General features: G+C 32.8%; 1 protein-coding gene across 1 annotated transcript; it reads left to right on the top strand.

Moving 5' to 3' along the window:
- The first annotated feature begins 1,138 nt into the window (after window positions 1-1,138).
- On the top strand, window positions 1,139-2,341 carry LOC129886885 (uncharacterized). The gene has a single exon (XM_055961774.1). The coding sequence runs from the start codon at window positions 1,323-1,325 to the stop codon at window positions 2,196-2,198; it is 876 nt and encodes a 291-aa protein (XP_055817749.1). The 5' UTR covers window positions 1,139-1,322; the 3' UTR covers window positions 2,199-2,341.
- The last annotated feature ends 16,979 nt before the right edge of the window (window positions 2,342-19,320 follow it).

Raw genomic sequence — 19,320 nt, 5'->3', positions numbered from 1 at the left:
ACATATACCAAAATAAGGACATAATTGTTCCCTTGAAACATAAAAATTGATTTGGTGCACTAGACTAACACCTATCTTTGCAAGTTAGGTGTCCTAGGTTCAATTCTTGGTCGCTGCATTTCTTGTTGTCATTTTTTCAAGAAAAAATGCATTTAAAAAAACATAAGCCAGATTCGAATTAGCAACCTCAAAATAATTTACATTAAGGTCAAAAATCATCAGACCACATAGTGAACTATGTTACATTTTCATTTAGTTTATTTTTATTTCAGTACCATCAATTTTGTACTTGTTTGACAATAATTTCTAACCAAATATGCTGCTTCAGCTAACACACATCCACCTTTAGTAGTGCCTCCCTGTCTTCAAATCATCATGAGTTTGTCTCTATCTACTGATAAATATTAATTGTATGAATTTTTTACCTGAATTATCATTAAATGCTTATCGAAAGTCACTTCAACAATTAATTGTTCACTTTTTGTACATGCACCATTGTTAGGTAGGAAAAATGAACAAGTAATATTTGAGTTGTGTTACAATAAGCATTTGATGATAGTTCCGATAGAAAACTCACACACTTGATAGCTCAAATATAAAATTTTAAAATTCAGAATACTTACGATGTATTTTTGACTCTTTACACTTTTTATACATAAAATTCATGGTGATATCATCTTTAAATGGATGATAGATCTTTGATATTGAACGTTGTGTTATTTATATATATATATATATATATATATATATATATATATATATATATATATATAATTAATTACCGAATGTAATTTTTTTAATCAATCAGCCAAATATGTAACTTTTCTTTATATTATTAATTTTTTTAATTAAATATTTTGATTTGAGGCAAGTTTAAATGAAGCAATATGAAGATGAAGTGAAGTAATTCAAATGAGTACAAATAATATGCAGTTGTCAACATTGATCATAAAAAGATCTCTTATTTTCATTTTTAGAAAAACCACCATTTCTATATTTCTTATATAATTCATAATAATTATAATATAATAATAATAATATATTTAATATAATTTCATTACTAAAATATGAGAATAAATACAAAATTTATTCTTAACTTGAAAAATGAAAAAGTTATTTCTGATACATCCTCTCGACCCAATTTCTGTAAACATGGTACTAAAATCAGCATCTAAGAGAGAGAAAAAAAGTCCATTCTGTTAAACTAATCAGACGGCCAATAATTCACCCAAGAAATTGGTTACAAATAGACACTCCCACACCTTACAATTCCTCATTCCAATTTCAAAAAAAGAACCGCCAAAACTGAAAACCGTTCTCCGATGGTTAAACTCCTTACTCTCTTCCTCATCCTCTCCATTACCACCACCGCCGACGCCGCCGTCAATTCCACAATATCCATCACCAACACCATTGATATCATCTCGACCGCCGTCCACTCCAGAAAACACGCCAGAAATACCACCGGCACGAAATACTCCATTTCCCCACATGAACTGGACACCCTCTTGAGTGTCTTAAGGTACAGCGGTTACCCTCTGTTTAGCAACGCTATAGACACCTCAGACATCCAATTCCAAATTCTCACCGGACACACCACACTTGTCGACGCTTCATCGGCGGCGTCGGCGGAGAAGGAGGAAGAAGCTACACCGCCGTTATTCACTATCTTCGCACCAAGAGATCATTTCCTCTACACTCTCGATATGGCTTCTGATGCTGATGCTTACGTGGCCGCACTCCGGTCCCACATCATCCCTTCTCGCCGACTCACCATTACTGAACTCCGCAACCTTACTACTCCATACCTCGATACCCTTCTTCCCCATTACAGTATCTTGGTGGAGAATAGCAAAAGCGACGACGATTTCATCACTGTTGATGGGGTTCGGGTTTCGGACCCGAATCTTTTTGTCGGGTCGAGATTTGCTGTTCATGGGTTAGATGGGATTCTTCTGACTGGGTTCAACATGTATGAGGACACTCTTAGCCAGATGGGAAAAGGTTTTTTTGCGCCGGAGAAGGTGGAGCCCTTCGCTCATAAATCTGGGCGGCATTCTTCGTCGGCGTCGGCGTTGCCGGAGGCGAAGAATGGAGGGTTTTCAAGAGTTATAAGGAAACATCGGAAACTACAGTATCGCCGGATTTGGAAGAGTAATTACAGTGTCCGGCGTAGCGACGGAGAAGATGATTTCTAGGGGCATTACTGTAAATCTTAACTTTCTTCTTGGGTAAAAGTGTCCTTTTTTGTGAGAATTGATGTACAGAAATGGAAAATAGTAAGAAATTGTATTCCCCAATTGTGAAATATCAATGAAAATGAAAGTAATTGTTCTGTGAATTTCCATTTTGGAGATGAGAAATTACTCTATTCTTTCACTTCTTTTTTGTTGGTCATATTCTGTACAAAAATGAAAATGGAAAAAGATCTCTTTGAAAGCATGAGATTGTTTCAATTTATCCTGGCACACTTTTTTTTATAGCCCTTTTCAAAAAAATGTCATTATTTTATAATTAAAAAATAATTTAATTTTAAAATTCTTATCTTTACCTTATTAAAATTATTTATAGTCGCATAAATGGCCAAAGATCAAACCGTTTTAGATCAAAAATTTCAAAAAGTCGTGTTTCTTTCTTAATAAATCAAGTGACAATCAAATGGTGTCACGTAATGGGACGAAGAAAATAATAAATACCATTAGTGCGCTTTGATTAAAAAAATATAACATGACCCATGAAAAGTATTTTTTTCCATCTCAAATTATTTATCGTGATATTTAAAAATAGTTTGTCTAAAATTATTTTTGATTTTAAAAGTTTAAGAAAAACTTAATTACTTATTTTCCTTCATTTTTATTCTTAGCAGTAATTATTTTTTAAACATAAATGAGGAAAAACTAGTCAATTATTCATTCTAATTAATGTTTTTTTTTTAGAAATTAGATGATAGGGACGTAGATAATTGTTCTTAAAACATAAATGAGGATAAACTAGTCAAATACTCATTCTAATTAATATTTTTCTTTAGAAATTAAAGACGTAAAAGAGAAACATGCCCAATAATGGAGAGGCATGATAAGATCAAAAAGAAATAGTGCTCTAAACTCAAAGCATCAAACATGTCAAAGCTTTATATATTCTTCCATAATACTCATGATACATAACAACACTTCAAAACCCCCTTTTTATTTTTGCAACATTAAAATTAATGTAGTACTTATGGAACCAAATTAGGAGATGAAGGTATCTCTGGAGTTGAAGAAGACTCACTAGCATCACAATATCCATGTAGAATATCACCTTCTTCAGAAGTAAAACCAAGAGAACCAAGCATAGATGGCAAACATTGACGTTCAATAGTTCTTATAGCACCACAACAATCTTGACCTACATAGGTTTCACCATTAACGAAGAAAAGCATGATTTCCCCCGTGCATGCTTGGAGCTCGAATAATGAATCCCAACATTGCGATGACCCTTCTTCTTCATCTTGTAGTTTTAAACGTGCCATAAGAGTATTAGCACGACCACTAGTACTAGATTTATTATAAGTAGTTAAAGGTCGAGCTTGAAGAATATTAATCCATGAAACTAGGGTAAGTAGTAGAACAATTTTGATGATCACGAGATTACTATTCATCATGTTGTTAATTAGCAATGAAATAGTGGGATTAATTCGTGTGATAATTGTATAGGAAAAACTATGTAGGACGTGTGGGATTATATATATGAACAAGGGTGCTATGGGGATTTATGATAGGAAGGTGAAGAGTTGATATAATACTCCCTCCGTTTAAAGGTTGGCATCTCAAGGGTTTTAATCAATATATTACTTCATTCGTTTATATTACTTGACCGTTGTTGATTTAACATAATCCTTAAGAAAATTTAATTAAAGGTATATTTTACGAAATTAATCTTATTAATAATGTTTTGAAACTCTAAAATTTAATTATTACTACTTTATATAGTTATTTAATAATAAGGGTAGAATGAAAAAAAAGTGAGTAATAAAACTCTCTTGTTTTGCAAAAATAAACAAGTAAATTGAAATATCTATTTATTTTTAATATAGGGGTCAAGTAAAATAAACCAGAGTTAATAATTGACTACACTATTATTGAAGATGTTCTTCTAGGCTAACTAATTGGGGAATTAATTAGGAGCTTGATTAATTTAATTACGATTAGTAGTAATGGCTATTTGATAAAATGTAATATATCGTGGTTAATTTATGCATTATGGATTGTAATCAAGTTAGACTTATCAGTATCCAAATGTTTAAAACGTACACTCAATACAATGTATGAGCTTAATTATTTGGAAACACCCAAATAATTGAACGTACAAACTTAAGGATTTTTTATTTTTTATTTTTTGATGAATAATTAGGAAAAAGAAGGATACTTAAAATAAGTACTCCCCCATTTCATATTACCTGACATAGGTTGATGTGATATACCCGTTAATGTTTTTAATTAGAGGTGTATTTTACTAAAATAACTTTATTAGTGATATTTTGAAATTCTAAATTTGAATATTACTATTTTATATAATTATTTAATATTAAGGGTGTCAGAAAAAATATAGTATAATTTTCATGATTTTATAAATTGGACAAGTAAATTGAAACAACTATTTTTAGTATGGATGCCAAGCAATATGAAATGGAGGGAGTAAAATATAAGTTCACGCTCATTGTCTGTGGGACGTCCTATTAATTATTGAACGGACCAACATTATGATATATGTTATAAAGTAAAAACTAAATACTAAATCCGAATTAGTATCACAAGAGAAAAATCAAGAAAGGGGAGAAATAGTAGAGAGAGAAATGAGAGGAAACTTTGTATTTCTTAATTTTTGTGTGTTTATATCCATCAAATTACAATGCCTTTTATAGGCATAGAAAGGGGTATTATGGGCATTCATAAATTGTTTGCAACATTCCCCTTGGATGTTCATGTAAAATAAAAGTTCTGGTGAAAGAACAAATATATATAGTTATTATAATACTGATTGATTGCTGCCTCATTAAAAATCTTCCAAGAAAAACCCAGTGGGACAAAATCATGTAAGAAAAAAAGAGTACAACGCGTATTAACTCCCTCTAATAAGAATATCAATCCAAAGACTTGAATCTTCGCATTCCAAGCTTGTGCACCATCTTCTTGAAGGTTGCAGTTGGTAGAGACTTGGTGAATAAATTAGTCACACTTTCACTCGAACGAATCTGTTGCACATTGATATCACCATTTTTCTAGAGCTCATGTGTGTAGAAAAGTTTTGGCAAAATGTGTTTTGTTCTATCTCCTTTTATGAATCCTCCCTTTAGTTGTGCTCTGCATACTGCATTCTCGAATAAGATGTGTCATGGATCTCAACCACACACATTCCCGGCTTGTTTCACAAATAACTATTATCTCAGCATGATTGGCCACGATAGACTGCTTTGTAGATATCCAAGATATGGCAGTACCCCCACATATGAACACGTAGCCTGTTTAAGATCGAGCTTTGTGTGGGTCAGATAAATACTCTGCATCAGCATAACCAACAAGATTAGGACTGCAATTGTAAGGATAAAATAAGCCACATATCGATAGTCCCTTTCAGATACCGCAATACGTGTTTGATCCCATTCCAGTGCCTCCTAGTAGGAGTAGAACTATATCTTGCTAACAAATTAACCGAAAAGGATATATCGTACCTTTTAGTGTTAGCAAGATACATTAGTGCACCAATTGCACTAAGATATGGTACTTCAGGACCAAGAATTTTCTCATTTTTTTCTTGAGGTCGGAATGGATCCTTATTCATATCAAGTGATCGAACAACCATCGGAGTGCTTAATGGATGTGCTTCATTCATATAAAATCATTTCAACACTTTTTCTGTATAGGCAGATTGATGGACAAAAATACCATTTGTCAAATGCTCAATTTAAAAACCAAGACATAATTTTTTCTTTTCAAGATCTTTCATCTCAAATTCATTTTTTAAATAAGCAATTGCCTTTTGAAGCTCTATTGGAGTTCCAATGAGATTTATGTCATTAGCATAAACAACAAGTATAACAAACTCTGATGTTGTTTTCTTAATAAAAATACATGGGCAAATCGCATCATTTATGTAACCTTCCTTAGATAAATACTCACTAAGACGGTTATACCATCTGCATTCAGATTGCTTCAAACCATACAATGATCTTTGCAATCTAATTGAATACATTTTCCGAGACTTTAAACTATATGCTTTTGGCATCCTAAATCCTTTGGGAATTTTCATGTATATCTCATTATCAAGTGATCCATAAAGATAGGCTGTAACCACATCCATCAGATGCATATCAAGTCTCTCGTGGACCGTGAAACTAATGAGATAACGCAATGTTATTACATTCATAACTGGTGAGTATGTCTCGTCATAATCTACACCAGGACTTTGTGAAAATCCTTGTGCAACAAGACGTTCTTTGTACCTTTGTATTTCATTTTTCTCACTTTTTTTTCGTACAAAGACCCATTTATAACCAACAGGTTTAACACCAACAGGTTTAACACCATCAAGTGTTTGAACTATATGTCTAAAAATATCACGCTTGACAAGTGAATTCAATTCTGATTGAATTTCTTCTTATCATTTTGGCCAATCATTTCTTTGTCGATATTCTACAACAGTTTGAGGTTCAAGGTCCTCACTATCTTGCATGATTCTTGTCACAACATTGTATACAAAAACATAATCAACTATTATTTCTGATCGATTCAGATTTTCTTCAGTATCAATTGAATTTATGGATAGTTCCTTATTTCTTTGAGTCTCAAGCTCATTGATCCCTTCAAGGATATCAGAATTATTCACAGCTTGAATTTCCATAAGAGATTCTTTCATAATGTCATCTTGATCTTTTCTTTTATTTTTTTCTAGGATTTTGATCCTTAGAACCTAATGGCCTACCACGCTTCAAACGTGCTTTTGACTCATTTGCTATGACACTAGTAGATGGTCCTATAGGAACATCAATCTGAATTGGAACATTCTCTACAGGAATATGTGATTTAATAATCCTTTTCAAATCTGTAAATACGTCTACATTTGATTTGTAATTTTCTGCAAGAAAATAATCTTTTGCACTTCTTTCTCACAAATAGAAGTATGTGGATCAAGATGAGACAATAATAGATTTTTCCACAAAATTTCTCTTTTGCTTTCACTATTTTCTCCCCCTAATTTTGAAAAAAGTGTCTCATCAAATCGACAATCTGCAAATCGAGCAATAAACATATCTCCATTTAATGGTTCAAGATAGAGAATAATGGAGGGCGATTCAAACCCAACATATATTCCTAGACTTCTTTGGGTCCCCATTTTAGTGCGGTGTGGTGGTGCTACATGCACATATAGAGCACAATAAAAAATTCTTAAATGAGATATATTAGGTTCTTAACCCAAAACCAATTGCAATGGAGAAAACTTATGATAATTAGTCGGCCTGAGATGAATAAGTGTTGCAGCATGCAAAATTGCATGACCCCACACAGAAATGGGCAACCTAGTTTTCATAAGCAATGTTCTTGCTATCAACTGCAGTCATTTAATTAATGACTCAGCAAGACCATGTTGAGTGTGAACATGAGCTACAGGATGTTCTAATCTTATCCTAATCGATAAGCAATAATCATTAAATGCTTTAGATGAAAACTCTGCAGCGTCATCAAGGTAAATTGTTCTAATCTGATTATCAGGAAAATGTGCCCGTAATCGTATAATTTGTGCCAAAATTTTTGTAAATGTCAAGTTACGAGATGACAATAGGCACACATGAGACCATCTAGAAAAAACATATATTAGGACATACAGTATCTAAACGACCCACTAGGTGGGTGAATAAGTCCACAAATATCCTCATATATACGTTCCAAGAATGTAGGGGACTCAATCGCAACTTTTGTTGGTGAAGGTCTCACAATTAACTTGGCTTGATAACAAGCAGTACAAGAAAATTCACTATTTGAAAGAATCTTTAGGTTCTTTAATGGGTGTCCATTTGAATTTTCTATAATTTGTCTCATCATTATAGTTCCATGATGTCCCAAACGATCGTGCCAAAGTAAAAAAACATTGGTATTAGTAAACTTCTGATTTACTATAGAATGTACCTCAATTGCACTAATCTTTGTCCAATACAATCCAAAAGATAAGGCTGGGACCTTTTCTATAACACATGTCTGCTCGGAGACATTTTTGATTATACCCAGATATTCAAGATCCATTTCATCAATTGTTTTTATATGATAACCATTTTCACGGATATCTTTAAAACTCAACAAGTTTCTCTGAGACTGAGGAGAAAATATAACATTATTTATTATGAATTTAGTTCCCCTGGAAAAATTATAATGGCTTTTCCGAAGCCCTCAATCAAATTAGCACTATCAGAAATCGTAGTAACATTTATACTGTCCATTTATAAATGAGAAAAATATTTCTCATTTTTGAATATCGTATGAATTGTACCAGAATCAAGCAAGCAAATGTCATCATAATTGCTTTGAAAATTATCCATATCTTCAAAAAGAATGAAATAAATCTTTATTTATATAATTTATTTCAAATTAATAGCTAGATAATATAATAATATATAAAAATAATAATAATAATAATAATAATATATATTAATCAAGACTTTAAGTTTGTTATATACATACATATATATATATATATTAATCAAATATGCTGGTCTTTGACTAACTCTGCTTGATGTTCTAGTAATGACTTCATTTTGTGGGATATTTGGCACAGTGGAAGTAGGAATAAGAGTTGGAGTGTTTGAAATAGAAGTGCGACTGGTAGTTGTGTCATCAGTGTGATGTATGGTTTGAGAGTGTTGATTAATAAAACATAATGTGCTTTCAATAGGTGAAGTGTGTTTTAGAGTAGTGGATTGATCAACAGTAGGTGAAGTAGAAGAAGGAAATAAAGTAGGTTAATGTGAGTTTGAATTTGATCGAGTGGGTTGTGGTACAAAATAATGGTAGATGAAGAGTTTAAACTAGATGCAAAAGGGAAATGTTGTTCAAAAAATTGAACATCTCTAGAAACAAAAACCTTCTTGGTAGATAAATTCATTACTTTGTACCCTTTTTGTCCTTGTAGATATCCCAAAAAAACACAAGCTACTACCCTAGGATCAAACTTTGTTCTGTGTTGTGCTAAAGTTGGGGCATAACACAAAATAAAACACCTCAAGTTGTCATACTTATGTTTAATCCCAAATAAAACCTTATATGATGTCCTTCCTTTCAACACTCTAGAAGGAAACCTATTGATAAGGTGTGTTGCAGTCAATATACACTCTCTCCAAAAGGTACTAGGTAAGTGAGATTGAAACATCAGACCCCTGGCAATTTCTAGGAGGTGTCTATGTTTTCTTTCAACTACACTATTCTACTATGGAGTCTCTACACATGATGTTTGGTGTATTATACCTTGAGATTTGAGAAAAAGGGCTTCTTGTGTTCCTTTACCCAATTCTAGGGCATTATCGACCTTATAACCTTTATCTCAGATTTAAATTGCCTATCAACCATCAGAAAATCCTTTAGAATAGGAAAAGCATCACATTTAGAACTTAATAAGAAGGTCCAAGTTTCCCTACTGAAATCATCTACTATAGTAAGAAAGTATTTGTACCCATTGTGAGTACAGGACTTATATGGTCCTCATGTGTCAATATGAATTAGATCAAATTTTCTCCGTATGTGTCAATATGAATTAGATTAAAGTTTCTTTTAGACTGAATTTAACTTAAGGGAAACAGTAGCCTAGTCTGCCTGGCTTTAGGACACACATCACAAATATGTTGAAAATTTAAAGGAAACTTGACAAAAGGAAACTTTCTCATTACTGAATAAGTGACATGTCCCAATCTTACATGCCATAGATTTATACTAGAAACTACATTTGCTGAAACTAGAAAAGAAAATGACTTACACTAAGGAATGGAATTGTTTCCTTGTTGATAAGAAACTTGTAACGACCCGAAAGGGTACCCTAGGCGTGACCGACATTTAGAAACCATCTTTGGTCTCTGAGAGAACCACTTGGTCTCATCAGTTATTTGTTCATCAGTGGAAGACTTAAGAATACTAATGTAGGCTTGCCATCATCAACATCAAAGGAAAAAAATAATCCTTAGAAGAAGTAGTTTCAAAGGAGAACTACTCCGATTACATCATCAAACTCTGTCTACGAAGCCTCTAATACTATTAGACGGTGCCAATGACATATCCATGGCTATCTCAAAAGAAATATAATACTCAATAATAATAAAAGGATAAAAAGTTCCTCCAAGTATAAGAAGGACTCACCAAATAGCTGAAAAATAATAATCTTCAATGATGCGCCTGTTGAGGATCTCTAACACCCGTATATGCATCATATACGAGAAAAATAATAATCTTCATAAAATGATGTAGGTCGAATGACGTCAGTACATGAAATGTACGAGTATGTAAAATGACAGGAAAGTAAAGACAAATATCAAGAAACTCCTCTCAGGAAGACTTAGCTCAGAAATCAACATCATCTCAACATTAATATGTAATGCAAATTTAATAATAATAAGCAATGCTTACTCAATTGGGAGTTTCTCTAACCGACAACCATCACTTATGAGCTAGTGATGATACAATGAAGAGATATCGTTGCCACATCCATCTAATACCTTGCCAAGGTAAAGGACATCATCATCTTGGATCCAATCATCAAAGTCCTTTTTTGGGACTTAAGAGGCATAGCCTCCATCCTACGCTGGCTACATAGTTCTGGGGTTTGAGTCAACTAAACTCTTACCCAACTCGGTGCTCAATACTACTCCCAAAATATGTGCTCATATTAACCTCATCATCTAGTCTTATTGGACTTTTATTTAAAATATCAAACTCATCTCATTACCTCTTCATCAATCATTACACTTCAAAACATCATTTACATCTCATCAAAACATCATGCTCAAAACATCATTAATCCAAAGAATCAAATTTATTTAAACTCAATTCTTTTATTTTTTTCAAAACTCAATAACATACATATAGTATTAATTCAATTCACAGATATGTTGTAAAATTGCAGTCTTTGGTCCAGCATTTGAAACTATTTCATTGCAAACATATATTCAGAGAAGTAAACCATCCTGCAGATACCTTATCTAAATACAGCCACATGTTCAATTATACACAACACTTCCACAACTTCCAGCAGCTACCACAGGAAACAAAGGGCTACATCAAGATGGACAAGCTAGGAATGGCAAGTTTTAGAAGGAAAAGCCTAAAAAGAATTAAACAACCTCCGTGACTGATCTCCCTTGCACTGTGTAATAGACTTTCTATGTATAATTTAGTTTATTCTTTCGTATTCAACCTAGTTATTTCTTATTGTAAGGGGAGAGTCTCCCTTGTTTATTGCTTTCATAGAACAACCAACTTACATTTAGATGTAAGAGCTAGAGTAGTGGTGTCTGCTTTGCTTTTTCTCTGTAGGTACAAGGTTGCATTGCTATTAGCTGAGATCAGCAATTCATTGTGCCCTTGGAGCAGCAGTAGCGTGGTGCATCAGTTGACAACTTGGAGCAGGCCTTGGAGATGCAAGATTGATGCAGAGCTACAACACTTAAACCAGCAATTGGAATTATCCTCTTGTTTGTTTAATTGTGCAGGTACTCTACTGTAACATCCCCTAAAAACGTTGTATATGATGTTTCAATTTTCGCCTAAACATGATACAACCTCTGTATTTTGGGCATAACTTTTCATAGGAATATCCAAATTGAGTGATTCAAATTTCTGAGTAACCACAAGATCATTACCTACAACTTTTATGAAGACCATATTTTAATATTCAGAGGTTAAGTAGGTCAAATAAATTAATTTTTGTAAGGTAGGATGTTGTGAAGAAAATGAGTATTTATAGAAGAAAAATCATATCTCACTGTAGGTTTATCCAAATTGGTTGATTCTTGAATGATATGAAACTAGACTTCCATATCTACAATTATTATGAAGACACCAAACACTAATAAGGAATTTATCTTATTCAAACGTAGCTCCCAAAAAGAGTATTCTGTCAAAAATAACTCATTTCACCTACCATAGAAAGATCTAGATACATTTGACATCACTCATGACATAAATTGTCCTCCATTTAACATCATCCATGACATCAATATATTCCACTAAATTTTTAGATTTTTTTATATAATTATTTTATTTATTGTTAGGTCCCTCTTTCCCACCTATAAATACCCACCTTATTTCCTCATTTTATTCATCAAGCTTTCTCAAGTAAATCTTCTCTCTATACACTTCTTTACACATTCTCAAATATAGTTTTAGTTCTTAGTAGTGAAGAAATACTATTCCGGTGATTCATATATTCCGGGTAGTACACAAAACGTTCCGGCAAGGAGAGAAGCTAGGACTCAAGAGTGTTCATTAAGTCTTCCGGTACCAACTAAAGCTTCGGTTTCCAGGTATGTAAGGCTTCAATGAGAGTATTCCTTCCACTCTCATGTCTAAATTATTTTGATGATATAATAAATTATATTTATTTTCTTTAAGTTCTACTCTAAGTTATGTGTGTGTTTATCCATGGGTTCTTCCACCCATGTAGTCCAAAAACTCTTTCAATTAAATATCTTGATTTCAAGTAATATTTTCTTATGGTAAATTCTTATTTTTACTTAATAGTATGAATCATGGTTAAACTAATGATTGTTGCTCTATTTTGATGCAACATAATTTCATATATATGAATTGATGGTTTACAAGTAATTCCTCTATTTATCTATTTAAAGGCTCTTGAAATTCATGGTGGGTTATTTAAAGCATGATTTTTAATTAATAGATTTCAAAATATTTATGAATATTTATTTACATACATATTTGCAAGTTGAAGTGATTTGAACCCACCTAGTTTTACTATGTTTTTAATAAAGTTTGACTTGAAAGCTTTGACTCCAAATAAATGTTTATGAAAGCAATATCTATGATCAAAAAGGGAGTCTTATGAAATGAAAGAATGATGAAATGATATGAATGATGGATTCTTTATGCAATAAGGACAATTCTTGCATATTTGAATTATCAAATGTTTTAATGAGCTATTCTACCGAATATGATGTTTGAATTCTCAAGTTATATACTATGAATATTTTGAAGTATTAAACTATTCCGTGGGATTGACTTAGCACCGAATGAGGCATTGAGGTGGGATTCGGTAAGGGAATCCTAGTAGCAACTCCTTGTCTCATTAACTATGTGCCAACATAGGAGCCCTTGTAGGCTTAGGCTAATGGATCCATAAATAGCCCTTAAAGTTAAAGTTAAAGAAATGAATGAATTTGACGGAGTTCTACCTGGCAAGTAGTCTCCCCGGCCAACGTAGGGGGTTATGTTGGATTCCATGTAATAGCTCGCATGGTCTTAAATGTCGGTTATGGTTAATTTCCCACAAAATGAATGTTTTAAAGGATATACATATGATTTATTATGCATACATTAAATTATGTTCCATATTACATAAATGTTTTAATGTTTCTTCAATGTTCATGCATCCTTACATACTTAGTACATTCAAAGTACTAACGCATACTCTTTTGCCTACATGATATTACCATATAGGGATCGGCGCTCCTCCTCGTTCTCCTCCACATGGCTAGTTGATATTTCATTGGAGACTACTTTTGGTGAGTTCCCATGTTCCGAGAACAATACTCCTTTATCTTTCTAGTTTATGATATGTTAAGATATTTTACTATGACATTTCTTCTATTATGATTGAGGGTGAGCTAGGGACTTGTCTTAGCCCCGTTAAATCTAATAATTAGAGGTATTGTTGGACATATGTAAGTTGAAGATTTACTATTATGATTTCCGCTTGTTTATTTATCATCATTACCTATGAAAGGCTAAAAGAATGCTAAGAGGCTTGATTGAGGTACTTTCGGGTTTCTCATTCGCCATGTCACGTCTAGGCCCTAGGCTTGGGTCGTGACATCTACACAGCAGCAGCTTCCAAGAACAGGATCTTCAATATCAACACCCTACAACAACCTGCAGAATGCAACAACAAGCCAAACATGCACCATACCATCCATAATTGCTTCTTGGTATAGCAGTGGCATGGTGCAACTTTTGACAGCTTGGAGTTTGCCTTGGAGGTGCAAGAATGAGTACAACACTCATTATACAACATCCAAGAACCAACAACAACAAGAAGAGTGGTTGCAACAAGTTCAAAACTACAACAATTTCATATACACTGCAGAAATGCAACACCAAACAACAACTCAACCTACAGCTGAACCTGAAGTTACAGACTTTGAAGATGAAGCTGCAGGTAGATGGGCTACAACACAAGAAGCTACAGGCAACACCAACAGGCTGCAACACCAACAACATCCATAGCTGCTTAGCTACATTGGGACAGGAACTGAAGCTGCAGGTAGGCCATCTTTTGGTCATCAACTTCTTCAGCATTCACTCTTCAACAAGAGGAGCACTCACAGACCCTTGACATAGCAGCTGCAAGTCTGTAGGGACAATGTTCTTCCACAACTTGACAACCTCGGTATTACAAGATTAAGAAAGACAAAGATGAAAATAACTTTCCCGACCCATGCGAAATAGAAGTTTCGTATACTTGCCCTTCTTCATTTTAGCTATGTATGATATGTAGCTTACTTGAATAGGACTAGTGTAGGTTACTTTATTGTATTCACATGGAAGGAGAGAGTCTCCCTCATTTACGTTTTTCTTAGTCGAAGTGTATCGAGAGGAGTTCTCTCATAAGTTTATTGCTTTTCTAGTTATTAGATAGCACCTTTTGTATTGGGGATGAGTTAGCCGACCTTAGTAGGTTAGCTGACTTATGAACCAACATAGGATCGGAGGTAAGGTTTATGTCCCCCTCCTTGTATTTTCTATTTTGTTATTTATGTTAAGGCTTGGGGGTGACGCTCAACCCCTGACTATGCACGAGAGGTGGAAGCCTCGTGTAGGGTCTGTTCCCATAAAAAAAAAGAAAAAAAAAGTATTAATTCAGACCACTCTTTTTGTCAATGAATATTAAAAGTCAATATCTTTACTCAAAACACGCGTAAAAATAATCATGAACATCAAATCAATTAGGGTTCATGGAAAGTAGTCACGAACAATAATTCCAATAATATGAGAGATAAAAATAATAATAATCTCAATGCATAAATATATCTAACTCAATAAAAGAAGAATTAATTCATTTAGAATTCAAGATTTTGGTAAAACTCAACTATAACTCAATTACGATGAATTTAAATATTGGGCGCATGGACAAACTCAATCCAATGCTATGAATAGCCTTACATACCTTGAATCCAAAGCTTTACTCCAAATTGGAACACTTATGAACCCCTAGCCTTTTCCCCTTGCCGGAGTAGTTTTGTGTACTATCTGGAGTATAAGAATCACTGAAATAGTATTTCTACATCACTAAAACCTAAAACTATATTTGAGAATGAGTAAAAAAATGTATAGAGAGAAAAGTTGCTTGAGAAAACTTGATGAATAAAATAAAAAATTATGGTGGGTATTTATAGGTGTGGAGGAGGGACCTAACAATAAATAAAAATAATTACAAAGGATGATCTTAAAAATTCAATGGAGGATTTTGATGTCATAAGTGATGTCAAATAGTTCTAGATCTTTTCATAGTAGGTGAGATGAGCTCTCTTTTAACGGAATATCCTTTTTTGGAATTGCGTTTGAACAAGATAAATTCCTCATTAAGATTTGGTGTCTTCATATGCATTGTAGTTCAAAAAGTCTAGTTTTATGTCGTTTAAGAATCAACCAATTTAGAGCATCGTACAATGAGATATGATTTTTCTTCTACAAATACTCCATTTCGTCACAGCACTATGTCTTGCAAAACTTAATTTATTTGACTAACTTAACCTCCGAATATTAAGATATGGTCTCATAAAAGTTGTAGGTAATGATGTTAGAAATATTTAAAAATTTGAATCACCTAATTTAGACTATCCTATGAAAAGTTATCCCCAAAATACAAAAGCAGTATCATTTTCGTCGAGAATTAAAATACCACATACAACATTAAGGGATGTTACAGAAAGGAATACTCTCATTAAAGTCTTACATACCTTAGAGTAAAGCTTAAAGATAATAATAATCAAAATACTTTAAGCATAAGAGATAACATAAATGTAATCAAAATACTTTAGGCATGAGAGAACATAATTATAATCAAAATACTTTAGGCATAAGAGATAACATAAATGTAATCAAAATACTTTAGGCATGAGAGAACATAATTATAATCAAAATACTTTAGGCATGAGAGAACATAATTATAATCAAAATACTTTGGGCATGAGAGAACATAATATAATTAAAATATTTTAGGCATGAGAGAACATAATTATAATCAAAATACTTTAGGCATGAGAGAATATAATATAATCAAAATACTTTAAAATATTTTCATGTCTTCATATAAGGACCTTTGATAAATCAATAATTCAATGCATTTAAGAGCCAACATAAGCTAATATAAGATAGGTAATTAAACTTCAAATATTTAATAATCTATGCATTTAGAATCATGATATAAAAACCCATAAAGTTTCATGCTTGAATTAAACAGAAAACTTTGATAATTCATTTGGGCTTTATGAATGAAAGGGGGTGTTACAATACTACACTATCATATGAAATAGACTTAGACTTAGGACTAGGCTGCAACAAGTAGAGTCCTTCCTTTGCCTCACCAAAAGCTTGAGTGTTCCTCATTAAAGGGTCCTGTAATATACAACCACTAAGAGTAAATAACACATCACATTTAAATTGATTGTGTAACTTCTGAACTGATAATAAGTTATATTTGAAATCTGGGACATAGAGGACATCTTTCAAGGTAATTTTAGAAAGAACAGAGACACTTCTTGCATGAGTCACAATGATCCCGAAAGAATTAGGTAAAGTGATAGTAATGAGAATAGGAAGGATAGACAAAGAATTAAAAGAATTAGAATCAAAATACATGTGTTCTGATGCTCCCGAATCAATAATACAGGTGAAAGTGTTAAAAACAGAAAGGCAAGTCCCTGAATACTTTAGAATTGTACCAGCAATTCCTCCTATATTGAATCCAACATTTGAACTTTTTGAACTTCCTGCTTATCTCATCTTTAATTCTTTGATGACTTGCTGAACCAGACCTGCATATTGATCTCTACTCATATATGGAATAAGATTGTTTTTCTTATGTGTGAAATAAGATTGTTGTGATGGTTGGTTGATGCTTCCCTTTTAGCAAATATTGTGTACTCCTCAATAACTCTTATATTTGCCTTTGCTTGATAGGGTTTAACCTTTGTGAACTCAAAATCTTCAAGAAAATCATGAAGCTTGTGACAATCATCCTTTGCATGACCTGTCCTTGCACAGTATATATGTGCAACTTACATTTGGGTTGTACTTGTTTTTCCTAGGTTTATACTTTGAAATTTTTTTGTTGTTCCTTGGTGTGTAGTTGCCAAACCTTTGTTGTGGCTGATTTGATGCTCTAAAGTTTTGATTCTCATATTTCTGATAATTTCTGCCTTGTGAAGTCACCATAAACGAGGAAGGTTCAGTAGTGTGGTTAGCATTGGCATATGCTTCTCTTCGATTTTCATCTTGTAAGAGCAAAGAGTATGCCAAATCCATACTGGTAATGGGTTCATCATGAGGATGTTTCCTCTTGCCTGTGTGTATACATCGTTTAACCCCACAAAAATTGTATCAATCTTTGGTCCTATAAAGACTTTATTAGTTTGGCTTTTCCTTCACACACACATACACATGAACAACATATGATAACATCAAGTGCATCTAGTTCATTTCATATTCTTTTCAGTTTGATAAAATACCTTGTAATGTCATAATTTTCTTGAACAAGTCTTGATAATTCCTTTTGCAAATGATAGAGCTTGGCTCCAGTTGACTTGTCAGACTGTCCCAAAATTTCTTTGTTGTTTTAGAACTCATTACACTATCTACAATTTCCTTTGTTAATGCATTTGAGATCCAACAAATAATCATATCATTAACACAACTTCATTGTTCATATTCTTTAGATTTCAGATTTGGAGCCTTACAAGCTCCATTGATAAATTCAAGTTTTCTCTTGGCTGATAAAGCTAGGAGAATAGATCTCCTCCAACCTGGATATCCTTTGCCATCAAACACATTGTTGATTAAAAGCATTCCAGGTGAATAAGAGTTATTTAGATGATATGGATGACTATTATCATAGGTAATGATTTTGTTTACATTGCTTGACTGCACGGTATTGCATTACCCATTTTGGTTTATTGGGAGATTGAAGGTGATTTTGATGAATGATTCGGATCGATCTTAAGTTTGCTCTGATACCATAAAAGAAGACATTGATTTTGAAATTTTTTACCTTGTGTTCATCAATCTGTCAATTCATTCTTATATATACATTTTATTGTAAAATAAGGAAAACTAAGAAAATAATAAAATTTTATACGCTTGTCTACTTATGATTTATACAATTGTGTAACATAAAATATTCCTTCACATGACTAGCATGTGAAGAAAGGTTCCTAGCAAGTCCCTATTTTATCCAGCTAGGCTAAAATACATGATTGAGATTTAATTTGTGAAATAGAAATTTGTGGCTGTAATTGCTCCATATATTTGACATCCAATGCTTTGGTCAACATAAAACACATGAAAGTGGAAAACATTTTACTTTTATCTGAAACTCTTTCTTTTTCCCTTTCTTTTTCTTTTTCATTCTTCTTCTTCTTCTTCCTTTGACCATTTCGATCAGTAACCATGAATTCATCATTCAAACTCGAGATGGTTGGATCTTCATTAATGATAAATCAATGATTTTTTTTGTGTTTCTGAGTATGACTAACCAACATGTTAACTAATCGATTACGATAAATTGAATCGAACTTTACTTTTTTTTTCTGTAGTACCTCGATGTGACATGAGTATAAAAGGGGTTCAAGAATCAATTTTCTCTTTATAAGGTAATTAATAAAATATAAAATGACCTAATGAAATCGTGTACTTGTATTATGGATCTTTGTATTTAACGTCTTACCAACTGCATACTTAAATCCATCAAATCACAATATTTTATATCATTTTTTAACTAAAAGAATCGATGTTGTCTTCTCGAACTGCACCAAAAAATTGTGAAGAGTTCTAAAAGTGTTTTCTTATGCATAACTGG

Source organism: Solanum dulcamara, chromosome 1 (genome assembly GCF_947179165.1).
Source record: "Solanum dulcamara chromosome 1, daSolDulc1.2, whole genome shotgun sequence".
Lineage (NCBI taxonomy): Eukaryota > Viridiplantae > Streptophyta > Magnoliopsida > Solanales > Solanaceae > Solanum > Solanum dulcamara.
This window is presented reverse-complemented; position numbering and strand designations above follow the sequence as displayed.

Bases quoted from the DNA above. Each gene is read 5' to 3' on its own strand.
- LOC129886885 (XM_055961774.1), top strand. From the start codon at position 1,323: ATGGTTAAACTCCTTACTCTCTTCCTCATCCTCTCCATTACCACCACC.